This window comes from Notolepis coatsorum (genome assembly GCF_963971535.1).
Source record: "Notolepis coatsorum genome assembly, chromosome: 5".
NCBI lineage: Eukaryota > Metazoa > Chordata > Actinopteri > Aulopiformes > Paralepididae > Notolepis > Notolepis coatsorum.
In genome coordinates, this window is record NC_140169.1 from 84,718,684 (window position 1) to 84,743,464 (window position 24,781).

A 24,781-nucleotide genomic window follows, 5' to 3' on the forward strand; every position below is an offset into this window, starting at 1 on the left:
TTTGCCCTTGACCCCGTGATTCTGGGGGCAGTAACGAGGTTGTTCCCTCCGTTCGTTCCCGGGTGGCATGCGAGTTGTGCGTGTGTGTAGTCGTGGGGTCAGGCCACGGTCTGCTCACCCTGTGCGTTGAGTTGCTTGAGTGCCTCTTCGCACGGTCGGGTCCGTCGCCCTCCCGGGAAACCTCCAATAGGGGGGGTGCCCTCCATTAGGGAGGGTCGGGGGGGCTCGGCCCTCCCTGTTCTGATGGTTGTGGGGGGCCTTCAGCGGGGTGTATTTGTCGGCCGGTGGCTCCGCTCAGCCTCCCTATGTGCATGAGTGACACCGAGCGGAACCGACTATGATACAGAACGTTAGGTTATGACTATAACCAAGTTCTGTTAATAGTGGTGACGCTCGGCGTCCGACGCCGCTGCAGCCCTTGATCTCACCTTGTGGTGAAAGCTTGGGAAGGAGGAGAGCAGGTGACCACACACCTGCTTATGTAGGTGAGCTGATAGGGGTGTGGTCAGACAAATATTGGGATTAAAGGTACATTGTGGTCTTTATTCAGTGCACGTGTGCGAGGACAGTGCATGAGTGACGCAGAGCGTCACCACTATTAACAGAACTTGGTTATAGTCATAACCTAACGTTCTCTGTGATTGAGAAGGGGGTGGGGCTCTTCTGAACTCTATATGTCAGCCGCGTGGAGTAGGACAGAGTTTCAATGAAACTGATATTCAGGCTGTCTCCTTGAGTGATTGACATAACTGATTCTGCTGTAAGTTATAATAATTTACATTTCTAGTCCACGCCTATCAGCCGATACTCTCCATCCCCGTCGCCACTAGAGCCTATTTCCTGCAATCAAGCCAGTGCCCATAAAACCTGCTCATCTTCTGCCACGATTGGTCTAGTTTTTCATATTGCTGGTGTACCTATAAGGCCTACTATGTTGAACAAACAAATAAGAAAAAACTTGACATGGCCAGTAAAGTTATAGGGAAACCACAAAAACAATTGTCTGAGTTATATGTACTTCGGAACAGGGACCAGGCTCAGCGAATATTGCCTGATCCTTTGCGTCCCCTTCATGGTGAGTTTGATAAGCTTCCATCTGAAAGGCACGGCTAAAGAGTTCCCCTGGCCCCCAAAAATCATATTTTAGAAGTATTTCATCCCACATGTCATTGCTCTGATGAAATTCTTAAGATCTTACTGTAACCATGGTATTGGTGGTTAGGTACCTGAAGCTCTGTGTGTTTGTGTTGTTCTTCTTTTGTCTATGTTTCGGGGCAATGTCTTTTGTGCCTGTGTGGCGTTTGTACTGTGTTGTCTTGATCGCAAACCGAGCCAGAAACGCATTTTCATGAAAGTGAACAAATAAAAATATCTATCTATCTATTTACATTGACCACAAATTCCATACACAAAGACGTGTTTAGAATCAAATCTCCTGAGCATTTTCAATCGACATTTACACATAATAATACACTGTTCAATTGGAAGATTAACAGATAACACAGCAGAATTATAAATTAAAAAAAATTAAAAAAAAATCACATCAGAAAAACTGTAATCCACGCACACACACAAAAAGTCAGTCATTCAATAATAGGTTGGGTGTCTATCTCATTGTAAACATAGACTAGTTCAAAGTCAAGGCTCTACCCATCTGAACCATTTCACACGCAGCTCGCTGCCATCATTCACATATACGTAGGATCAAATAAGAAAAATAAATACATGCTGCTGTATTACAATCCTAGAGTCTGTTTGGTTTCTATCCCATAGGTCTTTGGGAGGGAGGTTACACTTGTCCAGTACATGTTTGTTCCTTGGTCAAACTTTCCACTTAAAAAAAATATACATCCCATAATCACATCTCAATCCTGAGTATATTCATGTCCTCCTCAGTTAGCCGAGTTGAAAATAACCCTTAAATATTTTTTTATTTTTGAAAAAATACCTCATAAATAATCATTACCATCAGATGTTTTCAGCACTCCGAGTAAATAAAGGAGTACAAGTATAAATAAACCTTCTCTAGCGTTTAAAGGCCTGTAAAGTTCACGTTTAGCTGACACCCGTACTGCCAAACCTATCAAAAGGCTCAGATGATACATTTCATCATGAAAAAGTGAACTTCAATCCATTAAATGACCATGCAATTGAATCCAGTAAATGGGATGACTGTGTTTCAACAGGGGCCACCATACTACAATCACGGATTGTGCCTTTAGAAAAAAAAAGAAGAAAAAAAAAAAGACTCAAACTATCATGTGTAGAACAACTGAGCAAAGACCCAACATCTACAGGCTCCCTGTCCCTCCCGTGTTGTGAAACACGTTTCGCAATGATGCCACAATAATGTGGAATGCCCTACCCACAGCCGTAAAGGAATGTGAATCCCTACCCACCTTCAAAACCGCTCTCAAAGAGCACCTGCGGGTGGCTGCAATTAAAAACTGGCCTCGGTAAATGTCCAAATCCCCCACAATGTACAGTTTCCTCCCCTTCGGATGTATATATATTTATTTTTTTATTTTTTTTATGATCTCTTTTTCTTACACAGTACTGTATATTTGTATGTCTTGTATGTCATAAATGCCTTGATGAATTGAAAATGGAGGACCCTGATGTAAACAAGACGAAAGTATTTTTCTGGTCTGCATCCTCTTAGCAGTTGTTTGTATTGAGCCGTACTGTATTGTACCCATTCTGCAATCTGTTAATAAAGTTTTCAATCAATCAATCCCTTCTCCTACCTCCCAGAGTTCATTCAGTTGTTCCTGAGGTCAGTCAGCGGTAGGGTAATGGTAACGATTCAATTCGATTACGATTCTTCAGACATCGATTCAATGCATCATGAAATCTCTTCATTTGACCATGATTCGATTCGTTTCAATGCGATTGGATACATTTTCGATCAGTTAATTCCCCCCAAAAACTTGAATACACAAATGTGGCTGGGGGAACTGATTCACTCAGCATGAATGGACTATAGGTCAATAATAGGGGTGTAAATATTTGACCCCACAACGATTTGATTCGATTACGATTCTTCAGGCAACGGTTCAATGCATCATGAAATCTCTTCATTTGACCACGATTCGATGCGATTCGACCTTAGGATCGATGCATTGTTACACCCCTAGTCGGCGGCCTTGTCGGGTTAGTGCTGGTATTGTGGTACGGCGATGTGCTGGTGGTGGAAGCTGCTGTGGTGGGGGGAGTAGAGGAGGTCTGGCGTCTGCGGCGCCAGGCCGGTACACAGGGGCTCGTGGCTGCTCAGGACAGAAGCGAGGTACTTGGCTTCCTCCGTCAACAGCTTCACCTCCTTCCTCAGGGCGGCGTTCTCCTTCTCCAGGTCCTCGCTCTCCTGAGAACGAGATGGTGCGGGGTTGAGTACAGAGAGGAGGAGAGCGACAGTAGAAATTAAAGTAGAATTCTATAGTTTAGCTATAGGGCACCGTCATTGAAAATCTCAATCCACTAATAACCACGTTTAATTTAAATCTATTTAAATGACAAATTGGCAACATCGTCTTTTCCCAAACGAACACAGTGATGCAGAGAGACCTTGTATTGATTGATTGATTGAAAACTTTATTAACAGATTGCAGAATGGGTACAGTACAGTACAGCTCAATACATACAATTGTTAAATTCATTATCAACCGTAGGTTGCCGGCTCTATTTGTCTATAGAGACAGTCCCCTTCTTTGCAGGGCTATAACTTTTTAAATCTATTGCTACATTATTAGGGCCCATTCAAAGTCCTATATGTATTGTTCATTGTGTAGCAACGTTAAACTTTTTCATTCACATATTCATAGTAAAGTATGGTCTAATGTATAAGTATGTTTTCATCTCTTTCTGCAGCTTTCTCCAGAATGTGATCTATAGCCCCAAATACATTATATTGATGATGCAATACAGTTTTATGGCAATCAGCGCGATATAAAAAATTCCAACTAGACGTACTTCTAGAAGTTACTACACGTCATCTGATGTTGACCGGATGGGCTAGGGGGCGTTTATAATTCCGTGGGCAGCGTTATATCAATCATCTAATGTGGGTCAAATGTTGATAATAGCAGTTAGTATCGAAGACGGTAACTTTACACGCTAAAACTCACCCCAGTCTCCGCGCGCCGTTGGGCGATCATCGTAGAGTAGACATTTTACCATTATGGGATGTCGATTTACCCGGTCCATCTCCAGCTTGTATAATGGTATATACGTCCAAATCATGTTGTTTATCGAGTTATTGGCAATCGATCGCTATGTAGTGTGTCGAGATCGAGTCCCGGAACCTATAGCTAGTGCCCCGAAGTAATACGGCCGACCAGCACAATCTCCATAGCACTTCCTGTTAAGCGATTGCGCCGATCGGCCACCAGATGGCGCTCCTGAACCGCCAGAGAGCTCAGTGGGTCCTCCTGGTGGATCTCAGGCCAGCGGAGGGGAAATATGAATCCGATCCCAGATTTTTGAAATATTGATATTAAAGACGCTGTAAAGCGTCTTCGGCAACTTGAGCATGGCCGGGAATGACGTGTTTAGGCATTTTCCGGCAGCCAAAGTGTTAAGGGGATGCAGACCAGAGACAGACTTTCGTCTTGTTTACATCAGGGTACCCCATTTTCAATTCATCATAACATACATTTATGACATACCAGATTTGCAAATACAGTACTGTTTGTGATACAAAAAGAGTCCAGAAAAGAGAGTATATACATTTGACGTAGAAACTGTACATTGGAGGAGGTTGGGTAGGTGGGGTGGGGTTGGGTGGGGGGGGGGACTGTACCTTGGTGGTGGTTGGGCGGGTGGGGTGGGGGGGGGAGTTGGATAGGAGGGGTGGGTGGGGGACACTGTACAACTGTACAAGCAAAACTGTACATTGGAATATTAACAAAACCATACTTGGTCATTTACTGTACATTGGAGGGGGTTGGGTTAGGACATTTACAGGGGCCAGCTTCGAATTGCAGTCTCCCGTAGGTGTTCTTTGAGAGTGGTTTTGAAAGTGGGTAGTGATTCACATTCCTTTACAGCTTTGGGTAGGGTGTTCCACATTGATGTGGCATAATTGCGAAACGTGTTTAGTCCCTTGTTTGAGCCGAATCTGGGTTTAACATGATTTGTGGAGCTCCCTCTGGTGTTGTGATCATGGTATTCACTGACCTTTGGGAAGTATTTTGACATGTACATGGGTACCTTGGTCGTGTAGTGTATCTTGTAGACCAGGCCCATTGCAAGTTGCTGTACTCTGTCGTCTACTCTAAGCCATCCTAGGTTGTCAAAGTGGGCAGGGGTGAGGTGGGTTCTAGGAGTATGGTCAAGCAGTAGTCTGACCAGTTAGTTTTGAGATGTTTGTAATTTTGTTTTTAGCGCCTTTGAGGTGCTTTGGTACCATGAGGTGCAAGCATAGTCGTAGTACCCTTGAATGAGTGCTCCTGCCCGAGTCTTCAGGGTATTCTTGTTTACCAGAGAGGAGATCCGGTACAAGAATAGAGTTTGTTGGTTGACTTTTTTTATTACATTGGATGCCATTTTGTCACAGGAAGGATTAGCCTCTAGGATGGAACCCAGGTAGGTAATTTCATCTTTCCTTGTGACAATATTGTCACCCACTGTAACTGAGAAGCCGTCGGTCTTGCTGAGTTTGTTATTTGAACCGAAGAGAATGGACTCTGTTTTGCCCATGTGTAATGATAGTTTGTTATCAGCGAGCCATATGCAGATTTTGCCTAGTTCCGAGCTGAGGGTTTTTTCAACATGTAACTTGTTCTTGTCAGAGACCAGCAAGGCTGAGTTGTCCACAAACAGGAACAAGTTGCAGTCACAAGCTGACGACATCCCATTTGCATAAATTAGGAACAGTAGCGGTCCTAGTATGCTTCCTTGTGGAACACCACAGCTCACTGGGAGGGGGGGGGGGGGATAGGGTACCGTTTACCTTATGGGCGGCTACGTGGCGTAGTGGGCAAGGCGCTCGCCACAAAATGCTGGAGACGCTGGGCTCGTCAGTTCGAGCCCAGCGCTCCACATTTGCTTTCAGTTTAGCTGGTTGTCCTTACTAATACACATTGGCCGTATTAGGGGGTGGGAAACTGATGGGTGGGGATCGGGCGTTGTGGACAGCGACTCCTACAGGTCGGTTGGTGCGCCTGCGCAGTAGAATCAGGAAGTGTCGGGGGCAGCGTGAGCCTCCCACGCGTTACTCCTCGCCACTGAGAGATCGAGCTGCGCAGGTGAAAAGATGCGACTGCTGTTACCTCAAGTACCGGAGGGGACTTGTGCTATGTATGACTTAGTCCACATTGCAGCCGGCTTGTGGGAGGCAAGAAACAGCGTCCGTGACAGGGGAGGGTTGAATTGGATGATACGAAATTGGGATGGGAGAAAATATAGAAAATGGGAGAAAAAGTGGATCAAAAAAAAAAAAGGTACCGTTTACCTCCACCATCTGTTCTCTCCTCTCCAGGTAGGATTGCATCCAGCTCACTGATAGACTATCAAAACCAATAGCTTTTAGCTTGTCAATCAGAATGGTGTGATTGACAGTGTCGAAGGCCTTTTGTAGGTCCAGCATGACCATGCCGCAGTATTTGCCCGCATCCACCTCTTGTTTGATGTGGTCATTTAAATAGAGAAGGCATGTGACAGTGGAGTGGGATGTTCTGAAGCCAGATTGGAATTCGTAGATTCGATTTTTTTCCGCAAGGTACTTTTCGACCTGTTCGTATACAATTTTTTCCATGACTTTCGAGATAGAGGTAAGGATAAAAACAGGGCGGTAGTTGCCTGGGTCTAATTTGCTGCGCTTTTTGTGCAGGGGTGTTACTCTCGCAATTTTGAAGTCCTTGGGGACGTGTCCCTGTTTTATGGAGAGGTTTATTATGTGTGTGATGACTGGGGTGATGGCGGCTGCTGAGTCTCTGAGGAATTTGGAGGGGATGTTGTCATGGCCAGTGGCCTTGTTCGGTTGGATGACGGTCAGTTTTTTGAGTACCTCATCTGTTGTTACCATTTCCAGTTTGAAGTCGTCTTTGTGGACCCCTAGGTTCTTGTAGTATGATACTATGTGTTCTACCCCATAATGCCCTGAGTGGGAGGGTAGTTTGTTTACCAGTGTTGTGGCTATGGTTGTGAAGAAAGTGTTTAAGTAATTGGCTACATCCAGCTTGTCTGTGATGAGCGTGTTGTCCGTCTTTATGTTTATGTTTGAGAATCTGGTTTTAAGTTTTTTACTGCAGTCTAGTTGATTATTGAGTAATTTCCAAAGTTCACGTGGTTTGTTTATGTTTTCCTCAGTTTTGTCATTGATGAATTTTTTTTTAGCAGTTTTGATCATGGAGTTTACGTCATTTCTTAGTCTGTTTCTTTCTAGTTTGAGTTCAGTCATGTGGGCTTGGAGTTCACTGCTCGTGCTTTTGGTAAGCTTTGACTGACTTTTACGAAACTCAGTGTGCATCCACGGCTCAGCGCGATTTTTTACCCTGGTGGTTCTTAGGGGGGCCATGTTGTTTAGTATTGTTGAAAATTTGGTTTTGAAACCAAGCCATGTTTCTTCAACCAGTGTACCATTGAGCTCATCTGACCAGTCCAGGCTCTCCAGTTCAAGGTTAAAGGCCTCGCTAGAGTAGGTTTTGAGGTCTCTAGATGTGACTGTTTTGTGACAGCCAGCCTTTTGTTTTAGCTTTTTGCGGGTACAGAATATCATATAATGATCACTTGTAACGACACATTATGTAATAACACTGCATTATGTAATAACTCGATAAAATGTAATACAATTTAACTTCATTGTGTAATAACACCCGCATTTGTAATAATCCCATGGGCCTGAATGTCTCACCCAGCCAGTTGTTGAAACTGAGCCATAATGCCAAGGGGGGGGGGGGGGGGGGGGGGGGGGGCACTATATTATATATGGGAAGTATAATTCAGCTTCATTGTTAAAATTGTAATTATACAGATGAAGACATCCATTGTGGTTGGTTATTACATAATGCACCATATTATTACATTTTCATCATAAAAGAAGTGCAACTCCCACATTTTGTAATAGCCAACACAATATGTAATCATTTATTACAAAATGTGGGGAAATGTATTATGTATTGCATTCATATTACAAAATGTGGCAGATTATTACAAAATTAATAATACATACATAATTACATAATGAAGTAAAAATGTATGACTTTTTGTCAAGTTATTACATAATGCAGTGTTATTACATAATGTGTTGTTACCATTTCAAGGGACTATGTAAGCTACAACAGGCAAAACAGAGACCAGCTTACTTGGGGGTATGTTGTCTCTTTAGGGGTTAGCACACTTAGGAGGGGAGAAGAGAAAGAAAGAAAAGTCACATACACGTTTCATCCAAACAACAAAACTTTCATCCAAATAGCATGAGTTTCATTCAAACAGCACGCATTTCAAACTTTGAATGAAATGCGTGCTGTTTGAATGAAACTCATGCTATTTGGATGAAAGTTTTGTTGTTTGGATGAAACGTGTATGTGACTTTTTGTAGAGGCAGAAACCAACTTGGTGGATTTATATATTATTATATTATTATTATATATATTATATTATATATATATATTAGAACCATGCACTGAACCATTTATATATATATTATATTATATATATATATATATTAGAACCATGCACTGAACCATTTATGTTTGGACACTAGGGGGCTCACCACCCAATAACTATAAATAGCCAAGGTGATCAATGGAATCTTGTGCACCTGCCGAGGTTTTACCTTCAAACGCTACTGTTTCACTGTTGGAACTGACCACGGAGCAATTGACGACTGTTCTGTTTAACCCTTCATTTACTATAATTTACCTTTGGACAACAATAAACCCTGTAAACCGAACCGGCGGCAACTTTGGACATTCAATTCATTCAACATCACAACTTTGGTACAGCGTGAAAAGGCACATTAGCGGGTGCCTCGTGGACGACTGTCAGCACACCCAGGAATGACAGTCGGCCACTACAAAGTTTGAAGGTTCCCTCACGACAGAAGAACGTGAGTGAAAAGAAGAAAGTTTGAAAGTGTCCTCACGACAGAAGGACGTGAGTACAAAGTTTGAAGTTACCCTCACTATAGAAGGACATGTGAGTATAAAGTTGGATAACCTCCCTCACCAAGGAAAGGCGGAGGTAAGAAGATCTTTAAAGCCCAACTTGCAGGTTAAACCCTACTCTGCAATTATGGGTAGTTTACATCATTGGTATCTAATTTAATTAAATTTTTTTCCATTTGACGCCGGAAATTTCACTCAGAAATGGTTAAAAAGGTCCACGCACGAATAACATGCACGAGCAAATCTAAAAACGTATCAGACGCTAGCACGGCCGTGACGTCACTTCAGGAAACGTATGCCTTATGCCCTGTCCGGGTCATAGTACTACTGTACAGTAGAAGCCCTTAGAAGTCAGGCATTTACTGCTACTCTGCCACTACTTCACCACTCTGATTTTGTGACTCCTATTGTTCTCGACCGGGCCAGATTTCACACCTCCACGGCTGGGGAGATTTTCATCTTACATTTTTATTCGTCCCAAATGTCCCAGCCCCATCCGATTTCTTAGATTTTTTCACTGTTTATTTATCATGCATTGCAACACTAATATATCGCTGCTGTCGGGACAAAACCTCATAACTCCATTTTTTTAATTTTTTTTTTATTATATAAATCAACTCCGTAGATCATCCTCCATATGTGTGTGTGGGTTTTACAAAGTGTAAACAATGGGAAAGCATTAAACCGATCATCTGTCTAAACCTCCTAACTCTATTCACCCTCAAATCTGTGTTAGTTTTTTTCATCTGCTGAAAAGTTGGGTTTTTGGAGTTATGAGGTTTTGTCCCGACAGCAGCGATATGGTCAGTACGCCAAGTCAGACTGCCCATATAAAAATTATCTTGGGGGTCTGAGGGCAGTAGCCCCCGACCCCCTCCCTGGGGAAGCACTTAAATTAAGTACCAGCCCCCGAAAATTAACACCTGAGTGAGTTCTAAAGTGACATTGGAGTGGTAGATGAGTGGCAGTGGGGACGTGATTCTCGAGGGCTTCTACTGTATATATGGCGCTGGCTAACGTTAGCATTATGTCTACTGTCGTGAACCATTTTAGATCGGGGCATGTAGAGGAGTTTGGGGAACGAGTAAAATCATGTGCAGGTCCTCTTCTCAGACCAGTGTGGCAAAGCACTGCACACGCATCATGCAAGCTACATGTCGCTGCATGTTGATCAATGGTGGCCCACTCGGTGCATCACAGCGGGCTACTATTGTGCTAACAACGTGCCGCGGCGTCCGGCTTGTCGGCCGGCATGAGTGCCCGATTTGGGGTGGTTCTCTCCTCTTTGTGTGCCCCCGTTCTCGCGGGTGTCCTGCCGGGGAGCTTGTGGACGCGACAACAGCGGCGGCCGTAGGGTGTTTGAGCCTGTAGCGTTAGTTAGCTCATAGCTATCGTGTACCACTAGCGTTACGGGCTCGAGCACCCTACGGCTGCCGCGGCAGGGTACCCGTGGGGACGGGGGTGTACAGAGAGGAGAGAACCATTTTGGGTCGGGCGTTCATGCCGGCCAGCGAGCCGGACGTCGGGATATGTTGTTAGCACAATAGCTACCAAGCTAAGCTATGTTAGCTTCTAACGGTGTATACACAATATGTACAACGACACAATGATTTACATTATTACAAATATGGTAACGTGGTTGTGGCTTTTACAAATAGTGGTTAGCTTTAGAGATGGATGGCTATGATCACGGAGCAATAGTGTTGTTAGGTGAAACAGATACATTTTCATTCGGCTAGTAGTAGCAAGGCTCTCTGCCTGCAGTGCCTGCCACTAGCTGTGTGTGACTCTCAGAGCCCCCTGGTGCCCTGCACCTGTTGTGACGACATCATTTCGATTACACGCGCACGTTATGAACCATTGATTAAAATATCCACGTGCGTGGTGATTGTGTTGGGCAGACAAAATGTTTGATAAAAACGCTAAAACTGGGTCAATTTCAATACATTTCTTTTCCTTCTTCATGAAAGTCACCGTTGGCCTAGTCCACATTGTTTATTGAACAAAAATACAACATGCAAGTTGGCCTTTAAGTACCTCTGTTGATGAAATGGATAGTAGCGTGAAGAGCAAAAGCCTTCCGTGAAGATAAATAGTTTGAACGCTATGCTGAAATTGTTTGGTGGACGCTGCTGTATTTATGAATGGAACTGACTCGGGACATTGCTTCCTTGCGAACGCTGTGGAGAATTCTAGCGTCGGACTAATTAAATTGTGATGCTGTGGATTATAGAACGGACTATGCGCCGTATTAGAAAGTGGAACCATCACAATTAATATTGTCTGGACGTGTGGAAACTGGACACTAGATGACGCAATGAACTATGATTTGATTCCGATATATAATACAACAGTGGACAGTGCAACGGAGAATTAAATGTGGAACCATCACAATTAATATTGTATGGACGTGTGGAAACGGAATAACGTTGGCACATTGGCAACTGAATGATTACGATATTGTGGAAGGATATGGAACTGACGATGTGCCGTATCGTTTAGAAGTGGAGCCATCGTAATTAGTGTCGTCACTGAACATGTGTAAACTGTTCTCTTGGACATTGATGTAGATGTGTGGCAAAAGCTATAACTACATTACTGCATTCATAAGCAGGAAGAAACGCAAACCCTCTTTGACGTCACGCTAAGTGAATGCAACATTCAAATTACAAAAGGATAAATAAAAAATAAAAAGAATACAGTAACAATGTCTGAAGCCAAGATGAGGAAGAGGCAAACCAGCAAATCTGTACGCCTTGCCCATTTAAACGCTTTAAACCTTAAGGATTTGAAATTGGAATTGGAAAGAATAAATAACAAAATCTGAAGCCAAGATGAGAAGGAGGCAAATTGCAATTAAAGAAGAAGCCGTGCTAAGAAAGGCTGAAGATGAAAAGGAAATCTTATGGGTACGCTCTCGGCTAAGAAAGGCTGAAGACGAAAATGAATGCTTGTTTATACGCATTGCCACTGTAAACTTGCTTCAGAAACAACAAAATAATTGGAAATATGAAACTGCCCTTGCCAATGTAAACCTTAAAGATTTGAGACACGAGTTGGAAAGCAGGATAAAGAAACAACAAAGTGATAGGAAATTGGAAGAGGAAAAGCTCTCAGCCGAACACGCAGCCAGGCGCGCAGCCGAGCGAGCAGCCAGGCAAGCGGCCAGGCGGGCATCATCGATGGGAGTCTTGGCTGAGAGGCGCAACATTGTACCGGCCAATGATAATGTTTTTACTAATCACGGTGTTGATTTCAGCTCCAAGGAGTGCGAGCACAAAATACAGAGTCCAGAGTCCAGAGGAGAGGACAGCGATGAAGAAGAGGACGGCGTCAATGATGACGTCGATGATGATGGTGGTGAGGAGGACGGCGTCGATGATGATGATGATGGTGGTGAGGAGGACGGCGTCGATGACGTCGATGATGATGATGATGATGGTGGTGAGGAGGACGGGCGTCGATGATGTCGATGATGAAGAAGAGGACGCCGATGACGAAAACAAACTGCATAGCCAGAGTGATGAAGGAGAGGAGGACAGTGATGAAGACGAGGAGGAGGACAGTGATAAAGAAGAGGAAGACGATGGAGTAGAAGAGGTGGACCAGTGGCCAAGCCATACTGCTAAAACAAGATGTGCTGCCCCTGCTGGTCGAAGCCGGCATGTGCTGCCAACAACCTCTCATACCCAAGCCCCTCAGTCTCACACTGATCTACATCAAACAAGCATAGAAGTGCATCTCCCAAAACGTAGCTCTACTCTGCACGGACCTGCTGAGGTCAAGAGTGTTGGAGGAAATGGCAAGCCAACGGGAAAGAGCAGAACCAAGGTAGAAGTATCAGAAGAAAAGGAGGCGTGTTCAGATGAACACCATGACAAAAGTGTTCTGATATCTGATGAAGATGAAGAGGATGAAGGACAAAAGACGGTTGAAACGGGTATGTCAACCGGCAGTGGAATGGTTTCTCTGGAAGCCCATGGTGTTACCGGGGCCGGTGATGACCAAACACTTGCAATCATGCCAGTTTCCAAGAGAAAAAATTATAAGAGAAGACGGAGCAGGGACACCTGGGAAAGCCGGCTGAGACTTCCTGACAGACTTACCGCTGACAGTCCTGATGACTCTGATGGAAGGTCACAACCAGTAGACATTGGCTATATGCCTATCAGAGCTATAGGGCTCTGTTGAACAATGAATAAACATTGAATAGACATATGCATATAGCCTATCAGAGCTATATGGCTCTGTTATTAAAAAAAAGGGGGGAAAAGAAAAAGGGCATTATGTTTTTGGCTCAAATAGATTTTGTATGTTTATAATAATAACTGAACCGGTTGTTGGACCGGAGCCTGACCAACAGCCTATGCTTTGAAACATTTTGAATGTTATTGACTGTTACTTGACTCACTAACTGATTTGTTCTTCCCATGCTCAGGGACAACAGGTGAAAACAACAGGACCCAGTCAAGTTTCTATGTGTTTAGAACTATGATTTGAAATTGATTATTTATGAGGACATTAGCATTGACTGTAGGTTATGTCGGCTTCTTTGCCTCTTTGATGCATATATCATTTTATAATTGTGTTTTGGTGCACAATTAAGGGGCCGGTGTGTAGAGGCAGAAACCGACTTGGTGGATTTATATATTATTATATTATTATTATTATATATATATTATATTAGAACCATGCACTGAACCATTTATATATATATTATATATATATATATATATATATATATATATATATATATATATATATATATATATATATATATATATATATATATATATATATATTAGAACCATGCACTGAACCATTTATGTTTGGACACTAGGGGGCTCACCACTCAATAACTATAAATAGCCAAGGTGATCAATGGAATCTCGTGCACCTGCCGAGGTTTTACCTTCAAACGCTACTGTTTCACTGTTGGAACTGACCACGGAGCAATTGACGACTGTTCTGTTTAACCCTTCATTTACTATCATTTACCTTTGGACAACAATAAACCCTGTAAACCGAACCGGCGGCAACTTTGGACATTCAATTCATTCAACATCACAACTTTGGTACAGCGTGAAAAGGCACATTAGCGGGTGCATCGTGGACGACTGTCAGCACACCCAGGAATGACAGTCGGCCACTACACTTTTCTTGTACTGTTTGAAATTCAAACGGCACACATTTCATTCAAACAGCGTGCATTTCATCCAAACAGCATGTGTTCATTCAAATAGAAAAGAAGAAGAAGAAGGAGTAGTTTTTTTAGTTTTTTAATTGTATTCAATAAAACATCTCCTAATGAGAGAATATAATAAGATGACTATTCTGATCATAGGTCTCACTTTCTCCACTGTTACTGTTAGGGATCCTGTTCTGGCAGTGTCATGTCTCTTGTGCTTTTTTTTTTATCTACTTTTTCTCCCCATTTTCTATTTTTCTCCCATCCCAATTTCGTATTATCCAATTCTACCCTCCCCTGTCTCGAACTTTGTTAGACTATGCCTCCCACTGGTCGGCTGCAATGTGGACGAAACCTTGCATCACGTGTCCCCTCCGGTACACGAGGAGGCAGCCGTTGCATCTTTTCACCTGCACAGCGCGATCTCTCAGTGGCGAGGAGTAACGCGTGGGAGGCTCACGCTGCCCCCGATACTTCCTGATTCTGCTGTACAGGTGCACCAACCGACCTGTAGGAGTCGCTGTCCACAGCGTCCGATCCCCACCCACCGGCTTTCCCACCCCCTAATACTGCCAATTGTATTAGTATGAACGACCAGCCAAGCCGGAAGCAACACAGAGAGCTGGGCTCGAACCCAGCATCTCCTGCGTTAGTGGCGAGCGCCTTGCCCACTGCGCCACTTAGCCGCCCATGTCTCTTGTGCTTTGAAGTGTCATGTATGTCTCTTGTCCCTGTTTTGTCATGTTTTGTCTTGAATGTATAGAAATGCAGCTGTTTGCCATATCATGCTCTAAATTGCCCCTTGCGGGACTAATAAAGTTTTTTGAATTGAATTGAATTGTTATCTCCTCAACTACAGTACAGACAGCTATAGACACCATGTCTAACCAAAACCTTCTCAGATGGGAGGTCCCTGAGACAAGATGTTATCAAACGGAGGTCTACAGCCTAAAGTGTCTCAATCTGGGGCGTCCTTGACAGGGCTGAGAACCACTGGACTATGACAGGTAGAGGCTACAAGACTGTCTAGTGTCTACGTAGGGCTGAACGATTAATCGATTTTAAATTGAAATCGCGATTTGGAATGATGCAATTAGCAAATCGCAAAAAGGGGAGAGGGATGTAAGGGGTTTTAGATTGTGTGTTGTGAAGTTTAGACTTCAGAGAGGGAGAGTAAAGTACAGAAAAAAAGGTACCGTTTCGTTGGGTACCGGTATCGATTCCCAGATAAAAATAAACATTTTCAGGCTCGGTGTCCCGAAAAGACCCACCGCGTAGGCCAGATGCAAGCCGCATTTTACAATAAACCTCTGTGGGGCTGCTTACATTTAAAAAAAAATATTATCGCAAATTTAATCGCAATCGCAATATCTGTCATAAAAATTGCATTTCGATTATTTCCTAAAATCGTGCAGCCCTAGTGTCTAGCAGCTATTCTGCTCTTATGTCATGCTCAGGATGGGATTAATTTCCACCCTGTTCCCACAAAAAAAGGTTTTGAGATAATTAAAAAACAACAACCATTACAGGAACGTACTGAAACTTTCTTTTATCCAGGAGAGGAAATTATTGGAAATTCTACCAAGATAAACCAGGATGGCGGCACCTACACAACACAAGGCCCAGCGTCTCTCCAGTTTTTGCAAATTAGCGGTAATATACCTACTTGTTTTCCAGTTTAATCACCTGTACATTGTATAGTTCTACTGCACTTTACTGTTATATATAAACACTCTGGTTAGATGGCAAACCTCTCTTTTCATTGTACTGGTCTTGTGTCTATAATGACAATAAATATGAATCCAATCTAAAAATGGTGCGTAGCTACACTGTAGGGGCCAGGAAGGATCTGAGCCTGGTGTGTACTCCATCATCTGACATACTGTATCTGTTGTGTACTCCATCATCTGACATACTGTATCTGTTGTGTACTCCATCATCTGACATACTGTATCTGTTGTGTACTCCATCATCTGACATACTGTATCTGTTGTGTACTCCCATCATCTGACATACTGTATCTGTTGTGTACTCCCATCATCTGACATACTGTATCTGTTGTGTACTCCCATCATCTGACATACTGTATCTGTTGTGTACTCCATCATCTGACATACTGTATCTGTTGTGTACTCCATCATCTGACATACTGTATCTGTTGTGTACTCCCATCATCTGACATACTGTATCTGTTGTGTACTCCATCATCTGACATACTGTATCTGTTGTGTACTCCCATCATCTGACATACTGTATCTGTTGTGTACTCCCATCATCTGACATACTGTATCTGTTGTGTACTCCCATCATCTGACATACTGTATCTGTTGTGTACTCCCATCATCTGACATACTGTATCTGTCAAATCCATCAGAAAAGTAACTGAACCCCCTTTCTTTACGGACTGGCCCTTTAACACGCTCACACGTGTCAGACAAGTGATCAAAAGAGACACCACGGACAGGCTATACCTCCTCTTCTCTTTTTGGTTATGCATAGAGGGACTAAAGAACATCATAATCCTAATTATATGAATCCATTACCTCCTTTTGTAAAAGAAAAATTACTATGACTAACACAGGCAGGGGTGTAGCTCCAGATTCTGGGCCCCATGAAAGAATTTATTTGTAGGCCCCCAGTGAATGCGATCGCGCGTAAGCGCGCGAGCGGAATTTTTTTTTGCCGTTTTTTTTATTGATGAAAACGCATAATATGGTTTTTACCTATACATTCGGATCAGCAGTTCAGCACCTGCACTGTTGGTGGGTGAGCCTAGTAAAGGATGTCGCATTGCGTTCATCTTCAATGAATGGACCAATGCAATAGTCTACCAAAGCCCCCCCTCTCTCTATATATATCTCACACACACACACACACACACACACACACACACACACTTCAGAAACAAACATAGTATCAATGAGAGCATCAATAATACACCCGAGTGATGTCTAGTAAAAAAAAAAAAAAAAAAAAAATCTTTTTTTTGGCCCTTGGAGTCATCCTAAGCTACCCCCCCCCCCAGCTACGCCCCTGAACACAGGATACTTGTGGTTTTATTCATATTTTTGTCGTGTAGCAGTGAAAGGGTTAACCTTCTATATTGTCACAGTGAAAGGGTTAACCTTCTGTATTAAACCCTTTGGTAGTGTGGCAGTAAAAGGGTTAGGCAGATCTCTCTCTCTCTTCTCTCTCTCTCTCTCTCTCTCTCTCTCTCTCTCTGGGAATAACAGGGGAAACAGTTTAATGTGGGTGATCTAAAAGGTCATCGTCACACCACAGCCAGACATGATGATGAACACAAGAGCTGTAGAGTGTTTACCGTCAGCAGGTGACTCTGGGCAAACCCCTGCGTTTATGCCACTGTGCCATCAGTTATTTACCAGAAAAAACACCCTTTTCTTCTCCCCCTCCCCCTCCCCCTCCCCTCCCCCGCCCACAACCCGCGGCTCGTTTACACGGAAGACAGAATACTACAGAGGAAACAGGAAGTGGGTCTTGCATGTCGTAGAAAGGGAAAACACAGCTTCCTGTTTACTGCATGAGACGGTGAAACCAAAGCCGCACACTTGCACTCGCCCCTCTGCTACTGTCTTGACGGGGCGGCGAGAGAGAGAGAGAGAGAGAGAGAGAGAGAGAGAGAGAAGGACTAAGAGCTGAGAGGAATAGATTCAAATCACAAAATACTGGATCTAACACCCTCCGCCTACGGCTTGCGGGTTTGTTTTAAGGTCAAAGTCAAAGGAAGGAAAAAGTTCAAAAGAAAAACGTTGATTCAGAAAAGTGGGTAGAAATGTCAGTAATAACTGAAATGTAGATCAAACACATGGCTGAGTGGAGGTAAAAATCTGACGTTAGAACGGAGTTCCCCTAATAACTAGTCCGGTTGCATCCAGATCGTTATTCGCTACATATACCTGCTGAATAACGAGGAGCGGATCAGTCGGGAGAGTTCAGAAGGAAGTGAATCCATCGATTAAAAACGAGCTTCCCAAAGCATTCGGACAGAAAGACGTCATCCGTAGGAGCAAAAGCAGGAGATATATGCGCTCCTTTTCAAGTTGCGGTGAAAGTGAGTGACTAACAAACCTCCACCATGTACCGTGAGGAAGAACAGAAAGAGTGGTTGTAGCTAAAGTGTTGCTCAGGTACTAGTGGCGATCCCGCCGGCGATACCGTGTCACAGGGGGCAGTAGAGAGGCGGGCGGAGCGAGGAATAAAGCCTGGCAGGACAAACATGTACCGGTGATGTTTAGCTCAATAATGTCTGGTAACTGGTAAGAGCGAGCGACACGACCAAATTCCTCAAGCCTCGGCAGACACACGCGGAAAAGGCGTCCAAGTGTGTAGCTCAACACGCCACCACATGGTCACCCAGTGCCTTGTAAATATAATAGAAACTGAGGCCCGGAGCCAACATGGACGCTTAGGGAGGCAGGATGGCCTAGAGATAAAAAAAAAAAAAAAAAAAAAAAAAACACTTCTCATTGGCACCCCACACCACCAGGTTCAGTCTTCACCCATATCCCATCTCACCTTTGACGGCCAGGTCATCCCCCTCTCCCCCTCTCAGTCACAAATCTGGGGGTTCGATTTGACCCCTACCTGACCTTCAACATCCACATAAAACACCTCTGCAAGACCTCATTCTATCACCTAAAAAATATATCCAAACTCCGTCCCACTTTAACCCTGTCAGACGCAGAGACGCTTGTCCATGCCTTTGTCTCCTCAAGACTGGACTACTGTAACGGACTCTTCATCGGGATTCCTGGCAAGAGCATCCAAAAGCTGCAATACATCCAAAACAGCGCTGCCAGGATCCTGACGAGAGTCCGTAAACAAGAGCACATAACCCCCATCCTCCACTCACTACACTGGCTCCCCGTCTCATCCCAGATTAACTACAAAATCCTGCTGCTCACCCATAACTGCATACACGGACACACACCCCTCTACCTACAGAACTCATCACTCCACAATCCTCCACCCGTACCCTCAGATCTGCAGGTAGCCTGCTCCTTCAGGTCCCCAGTACCCGGCTCTGCACCATGGGGGACCGAGCCTTCTGCACGGCTGCACCACGCCTGTGGAACAGCCTCCCCATCCAGCTGAGGGCACCACAGAGCCTGGACTCTTTTAAAGCAGGCCTGAAAACCTATCTATTTCAAAAGGCCTTTGAGTGCTAGCTTTTTCTTTTTTTCCTTGTGATTTTCTTTTTTCTTGTGCTGTTGTCTTTAAAACACTTTAACCGCCGAAAACGCCGGAACTCGTCATTCCCCGTCATGCTCATTCCGCCGAAGACGCCTTAACTCGTCTTTGATATCAATATTTTAAAAATCTGTGATCGGAATCATATTTCCCCTCCGGAGCCCTGACACACACTGCTGATCTCCTCTCAACCCTCTAGCGGTTCAAGAGCGCCATCTGGTGGCCGATCGGCAGATCGAAACCGGATATCAACCTTTGACCCGGCAGGACTCACTCCATATGGGGTCCGGGCACTCGCTAATGTTAGAGAGACTCCGTCTTGATACAGTGAACATCGATCGGTGGAAATAACTCGAAAAAACAACATGATTTGGACGTATATACTATTATACAACCTGGAAATAGATCGGGCATTTCAACATCCCATAATCGAAAACTGTCTACTCCACGCTGATCGCCCAACGGCCTGAGGAGACTGGGGTGAGTTTTAGCGTGTAGTATTACCGTGTTCGATAAACTGCTATGATGAACATATGACCCACATTAGATGAATGGTATAACGTTGCCCACGGAATTATAAAAGCCCCCTCGCCCATCCGGTCAACATCAGATGATGTGTAGTAACTTCCAGAACCACGTCCAGTTGAAATTTATTATCTGGCACCGATCGCTACCAAACTGTATTTCATCATCAATATAATGCATTTGGAGCTATAAATCAAGTTCTGGAGAAAGCTGCAGAAAAAGATAAAAACACTTATACTTTAGACCATATTTTAGTATGAATATGTGAATGAAAAAGTTTAACGTTGATACACCCTGAACAATACATATAGGACATTGAATGGGCCCTAATAATGGCAATCTAGCAATAGAATTAAAAAAGTTATAGCCCTGCAAAGAAGGGGAACTTCTCCATGTTAAATAGAGCTGGCAAGGGATGGTATATCATGCATTTTAATGATGGCGATCAAAGTGTTAATTTTCTGTTTATACTATGTTTTGAACTATGTTCTATTTACATTTTATTTTTATTCTGTATTTTATTTTATTATTATTAATAATTATTAAATTCTTTAGTTTTAACCCTGTATCACTTTGGGATCTTAGTGAACGAAAAGTGCAATATAAATACAATTTATTAGCTGGTGACTGAAGGTATTACATATACGGTGTCCACCTAAGTGCCCTTGAGCAAGGCACTGAACCCCTGCACTCTGACCTGGGTGGACTGTGTGTATATGTATAACTAGGAGGGATATGCAAAAATCGACAAATGTCAATTGCCTTGTGTACATTGACAAAGTAATCTTCTTCTAATGTAGTATGACGACTGTGGAGCTCGTGTGTAACAAGCATGGGGGTTTTTGTGAGGCTTGGGCGGTTGCCAGGGTTTCTAAGAATCTAGAGGAGCGCAAACACTTCTGTGTTTAACCCTTTCACGACCACACTACAGAAGGTTAACCTTCCACTACCACACTACAGATGGTAGCCGTCTGTAGTGTGGTAGTGAAAGGTTAACCTTTTGTAGTGTGGTCGTGAAAGGGTTAACCCTTTAGTCATGTGGCAGTGAAAGGGTTAACCTTCTGTATTGTCGCAGTGAAAGGGTTAACCGTCTGTGGTGTGGTGGTGAAATGGTTAACCTTTTGCCGTGTGGCATTGAAAGGGTTAACCTTCTGTATTGTCGCAGTGAAAGGGTTAACCATTTGGTAGTGTGGCAGTGACAGGGTTAACCTTATGTATTGTCACAGTGAAAGGGTTAACCATGTGGTAGTGTGGCAGTGAAAGGGTTAACCATTTGGTAGTGTGGCAGTGAAAGGGTTAACCATTTGGTAGTGTGGCAGTGAAAGGTTAACCTTCTGTAGTGTGGTAGTGAAAGGGTTAAGTGGCAATGTTTCCCTTCTAGCCCAAAATATCAAGATATCAAGATCATCACAAAAAAGCTACGATGTGACATTTTCATCCTATTATTTCTACATTAGAGGGCAGTGGCCTCATTGGGAGTAGATCTGGAAAAGATATCTCGCATTGTGTGCTAACTCAGACTCTTAATCGCTGGCCATCGTTATTGTAAGTTATGTTATATTGTGTTATGTAGTGTTGTATTGTATTTACTGCTGTCAAGCGACTCAAGTTTTTTCTTTTTGTACTATAAGTAAAAGTATATTATATAATATATAATGTATTATACAAATGTATTGCTCTTGACTTTTTGTTAATAATTTCTTTTTCATTATGATTGTTCTGTTTGACGGAGATTTATATTGTGATTTGTTTGGAGGAATGTGGAGAATACATGTTCAAAAATAAACGTTTTCATTCATTCATTCATTCATTCATTCATTCATTCATTCATTCATTGTAAGCTGTTCGGAAAAACTGTGGGTCTATAACCTAGTCCTGCTGTGCAGTCGGAACTAGATGATGCACTTTGCCGTGTGATTGGAATATCTGGTACGGCGCGGAGCAATGCTCTTGATCTCAAACACCCAGTTATGTCCCTCATAACTGACACTAGATCGGATGTAGGTCCAGGGGAACCTCTAAACGTGTCGATTCTACAGTACAAGTTTGACATAAATTGGGCTACTAACTATACTCTTTTGAGTCGTGGGAATGTGACACCCCCCCCCCCCCCCAGAGACCGACGACGGAAGGGCCCCCCCCCCCCGAGAGAGACGCTCTCTCCTCACCAGGTGTAGACTGTCGGCCCTCTGGGTCTGCCTCATCCTGCTCTTCTGAGCCGCGACCCGGTTCTTCTCTCTCCTCATCACCTTCTTCAACACGTCCAAGGAGCCCTGAGAAAACACAAGAACCGAAAGTTCACATTTTATGCAGAGAGATGTCCAACGGCAGAGTCCAGGATTTTGGACCCTCGGTCGACTCCTTTCTCAGCCCAGTCCACGCTGTTCTTTGCACCAGATACCTGCCGTTCCGGCTATGTTAAGAGTGCTGTAAGTGGTATTTATTGTTTGTTGGAATAAGTGGTTTAGATGTTAAGATAATATCTCTACATTCCGACAGGCACCACTGATATAGAGTGTTTTGTCTCCCAGTCCCTCCAGACTGAAAGCTACTTTGGGTGGATTAGGAAACTTTAAGTGGTATCGGAATAACTAAGTATTGTCAAAGGGGCGGCACAGTGGTCACCACTGCTGCCTCACAGCAAGAAGGTCCTGGGTTCGAACCCCAGCAGGGGGCCTTTCTGTGTGGAGTTTGCATGTTCTCCCCTGTGTTCGTGTCGGTTTCCTCCAGGTACTATGGTTTCCTCCCACACCATAAACACATGCATGGTAGGCAGGGACTGCAGATGAAAACTAGCTCATTAGCTAATTCTGCCACATTTCCATTGATGTGGAAACTGAAGATGTTGATTAATGTGCACTGTCCCTGGGTAGAAAATGTATGAATAAACTTAAACTGTGCACCTTCGCTAACCCCTGGGATCGTTTCAATGACTGTGTAATATCTACTAGATATACGATAATATACCTATTACCTTATTACCCCCCAGGGGCAGTTGTCAAACCCAACTAGCCCCCACCCAACATGGTGTAATGATGCTGTCCTTTAAGTTGCTATATCCCAATATATATATGTAACCGGGACTAGCGAAAATGCCTACAAGTCTCCATTTTCATTTTCCAGATTTGTCCAGATTGTGAAAGTACAGAATGTAAGCTTTCAAATGATGTGTCATACTTTGAAATCTGAGAATGTTATTATTATGATGTGCTCATTTTAAATCTTGTAAGCAGTCTTTTTTTTTCTCAGAGATTGAAGCAGAGAAGATTATCCATATGTCATATCCAAATAACATAATGTTTATAGTATGTGCCATATAAAACACATCTATATATTTAATTGTACTGTATTGGGGAAATAACGTGCAGGAGGTTGGCACGCATGAAGCCATTTAGCCAGCCTGCTGAGTGGGATGATGATGAGCAATATCCCACATTAACATACAGAGCTAAACTTCTCGCTGCCTTTTCAAACAGCCGTCTCCCCATTGCTCACAATTTGATCAAATTCCAAAATCAACAATGATTCCTGATATCCTTCCTTACTACTTCAGACAGGTGGCAAACTGGGCCACTCTCAAAAAGCCTACACTGAAGCGTGTCACTCCAGAGAGAGAGAGAGAGAGAGAGAGAGAAAGAGAGAGAGAGAGAGAGAGAAAGAGGGATAGCGTGACAAAAAATCAGGAGAGAGCAATCAGAAAGAATGCGCCTCAAGGATAAAAACACAACGCCAAAACCATTCTCACTCAATAACCTTCCTAACTAACCATGGTATCTGGCGTGTCACTGGTCTGGTGTTCAGCCTTAGCTAGTGAAGTGTGTACAGTATGTAGGCATATGTGACACATCTCACCCAGTCATATTAGAAAATCAAACATTTTGTCACATGGACTTCAGATTCTCTTGTCACAATCCAGTTATTAATCTGTACTAATCCAACATCAAACAACAAACAAAATGTAAACAATGTCAGTAAAAACAACAAATGGAAACAACTCAAAAAGGCTAAACTAAAATGAGTGCACACTGTTTTTAGTGAAGAGTGCCTGCTCACCTGCTTGCTGCCTGCAGGTGATGGTGATGGGGACTTGTTGGTGTATCTGTCAGAGCCCTGAGCCATAACCTAACGCGGCGCTCGAAAACCCCCAGCCTCTCTCTGCGTCTGCTTTCTGTTTGTGAGTGAGCGAGCGAGTATGCGAGTGTACTGTGTGTGTGTGTGAGAGAGAGAGAGCACCCGAGCAAATGGCTAAGGAGAAATGGGCTAATCCCCTAATGAGCAATGACTATCTATCTCTCTCTCACTCCTCCTTCTCCTTTTCTGACTCTCTCACTTGTTCTCTTCATTCTCTCTCTCTCTCTCTCTCTCTCTCTCTCTCTCTCTCTCTCTCTCTCTCTGTCCCTCCCTCCCTCTCTCTCTCTCTTACTTTCTCTCTCTCTCTCACTTTCTCTCTGTCTCACACTCTCTCACTCACACACACACACACACACACACACACACACACACACACACACACACACACACACACACACACACACACACACACACATGTGTGTAGTGAAACACAGATGAGTGCATGCAATAGCAACTGAACATTTAGAAACATTTAAGATAGAGCTGATAGCGATAGCAACTGAACATTTTGAAAGATTAAAGATAGAGCTGATAGCGGATCTATTTGAGGCACAGGGGTGGCGCAAAGAGGGTCGCGTCCTCCCCGTCTTAATCACGGGATGTTCAACACTCCGGTCATAAC

General features: G+C 43.5%; 1 protein-coding gene across 1 annotated transcript; it reads right to left on the reverse strand.

Moving 5' to 3' along the window:
- Positions 1-3,154: 3,154 nt before the first annotated feature.
- Positions 3,155-24,147, reverse strand: batf (basic leucine zipper transcription factor, ATF-like; the record flags this gene model as incomplete). Its single annotated transcript, XM_084314159.1, has 3 exons — positions 3,155-3,361; positions 22,197-22,301; positions 24,082-24,147. 3 exons carry the CDS (start codon positions 24,145-24,147, stop codon positions 3,155-3,157), a joined length of 378 nt encoding a protein of 125 aa, XP_084170285.1.
- Between the last annotated feature and the right edge of the window lie 634 nt (positions 24,148-24,781).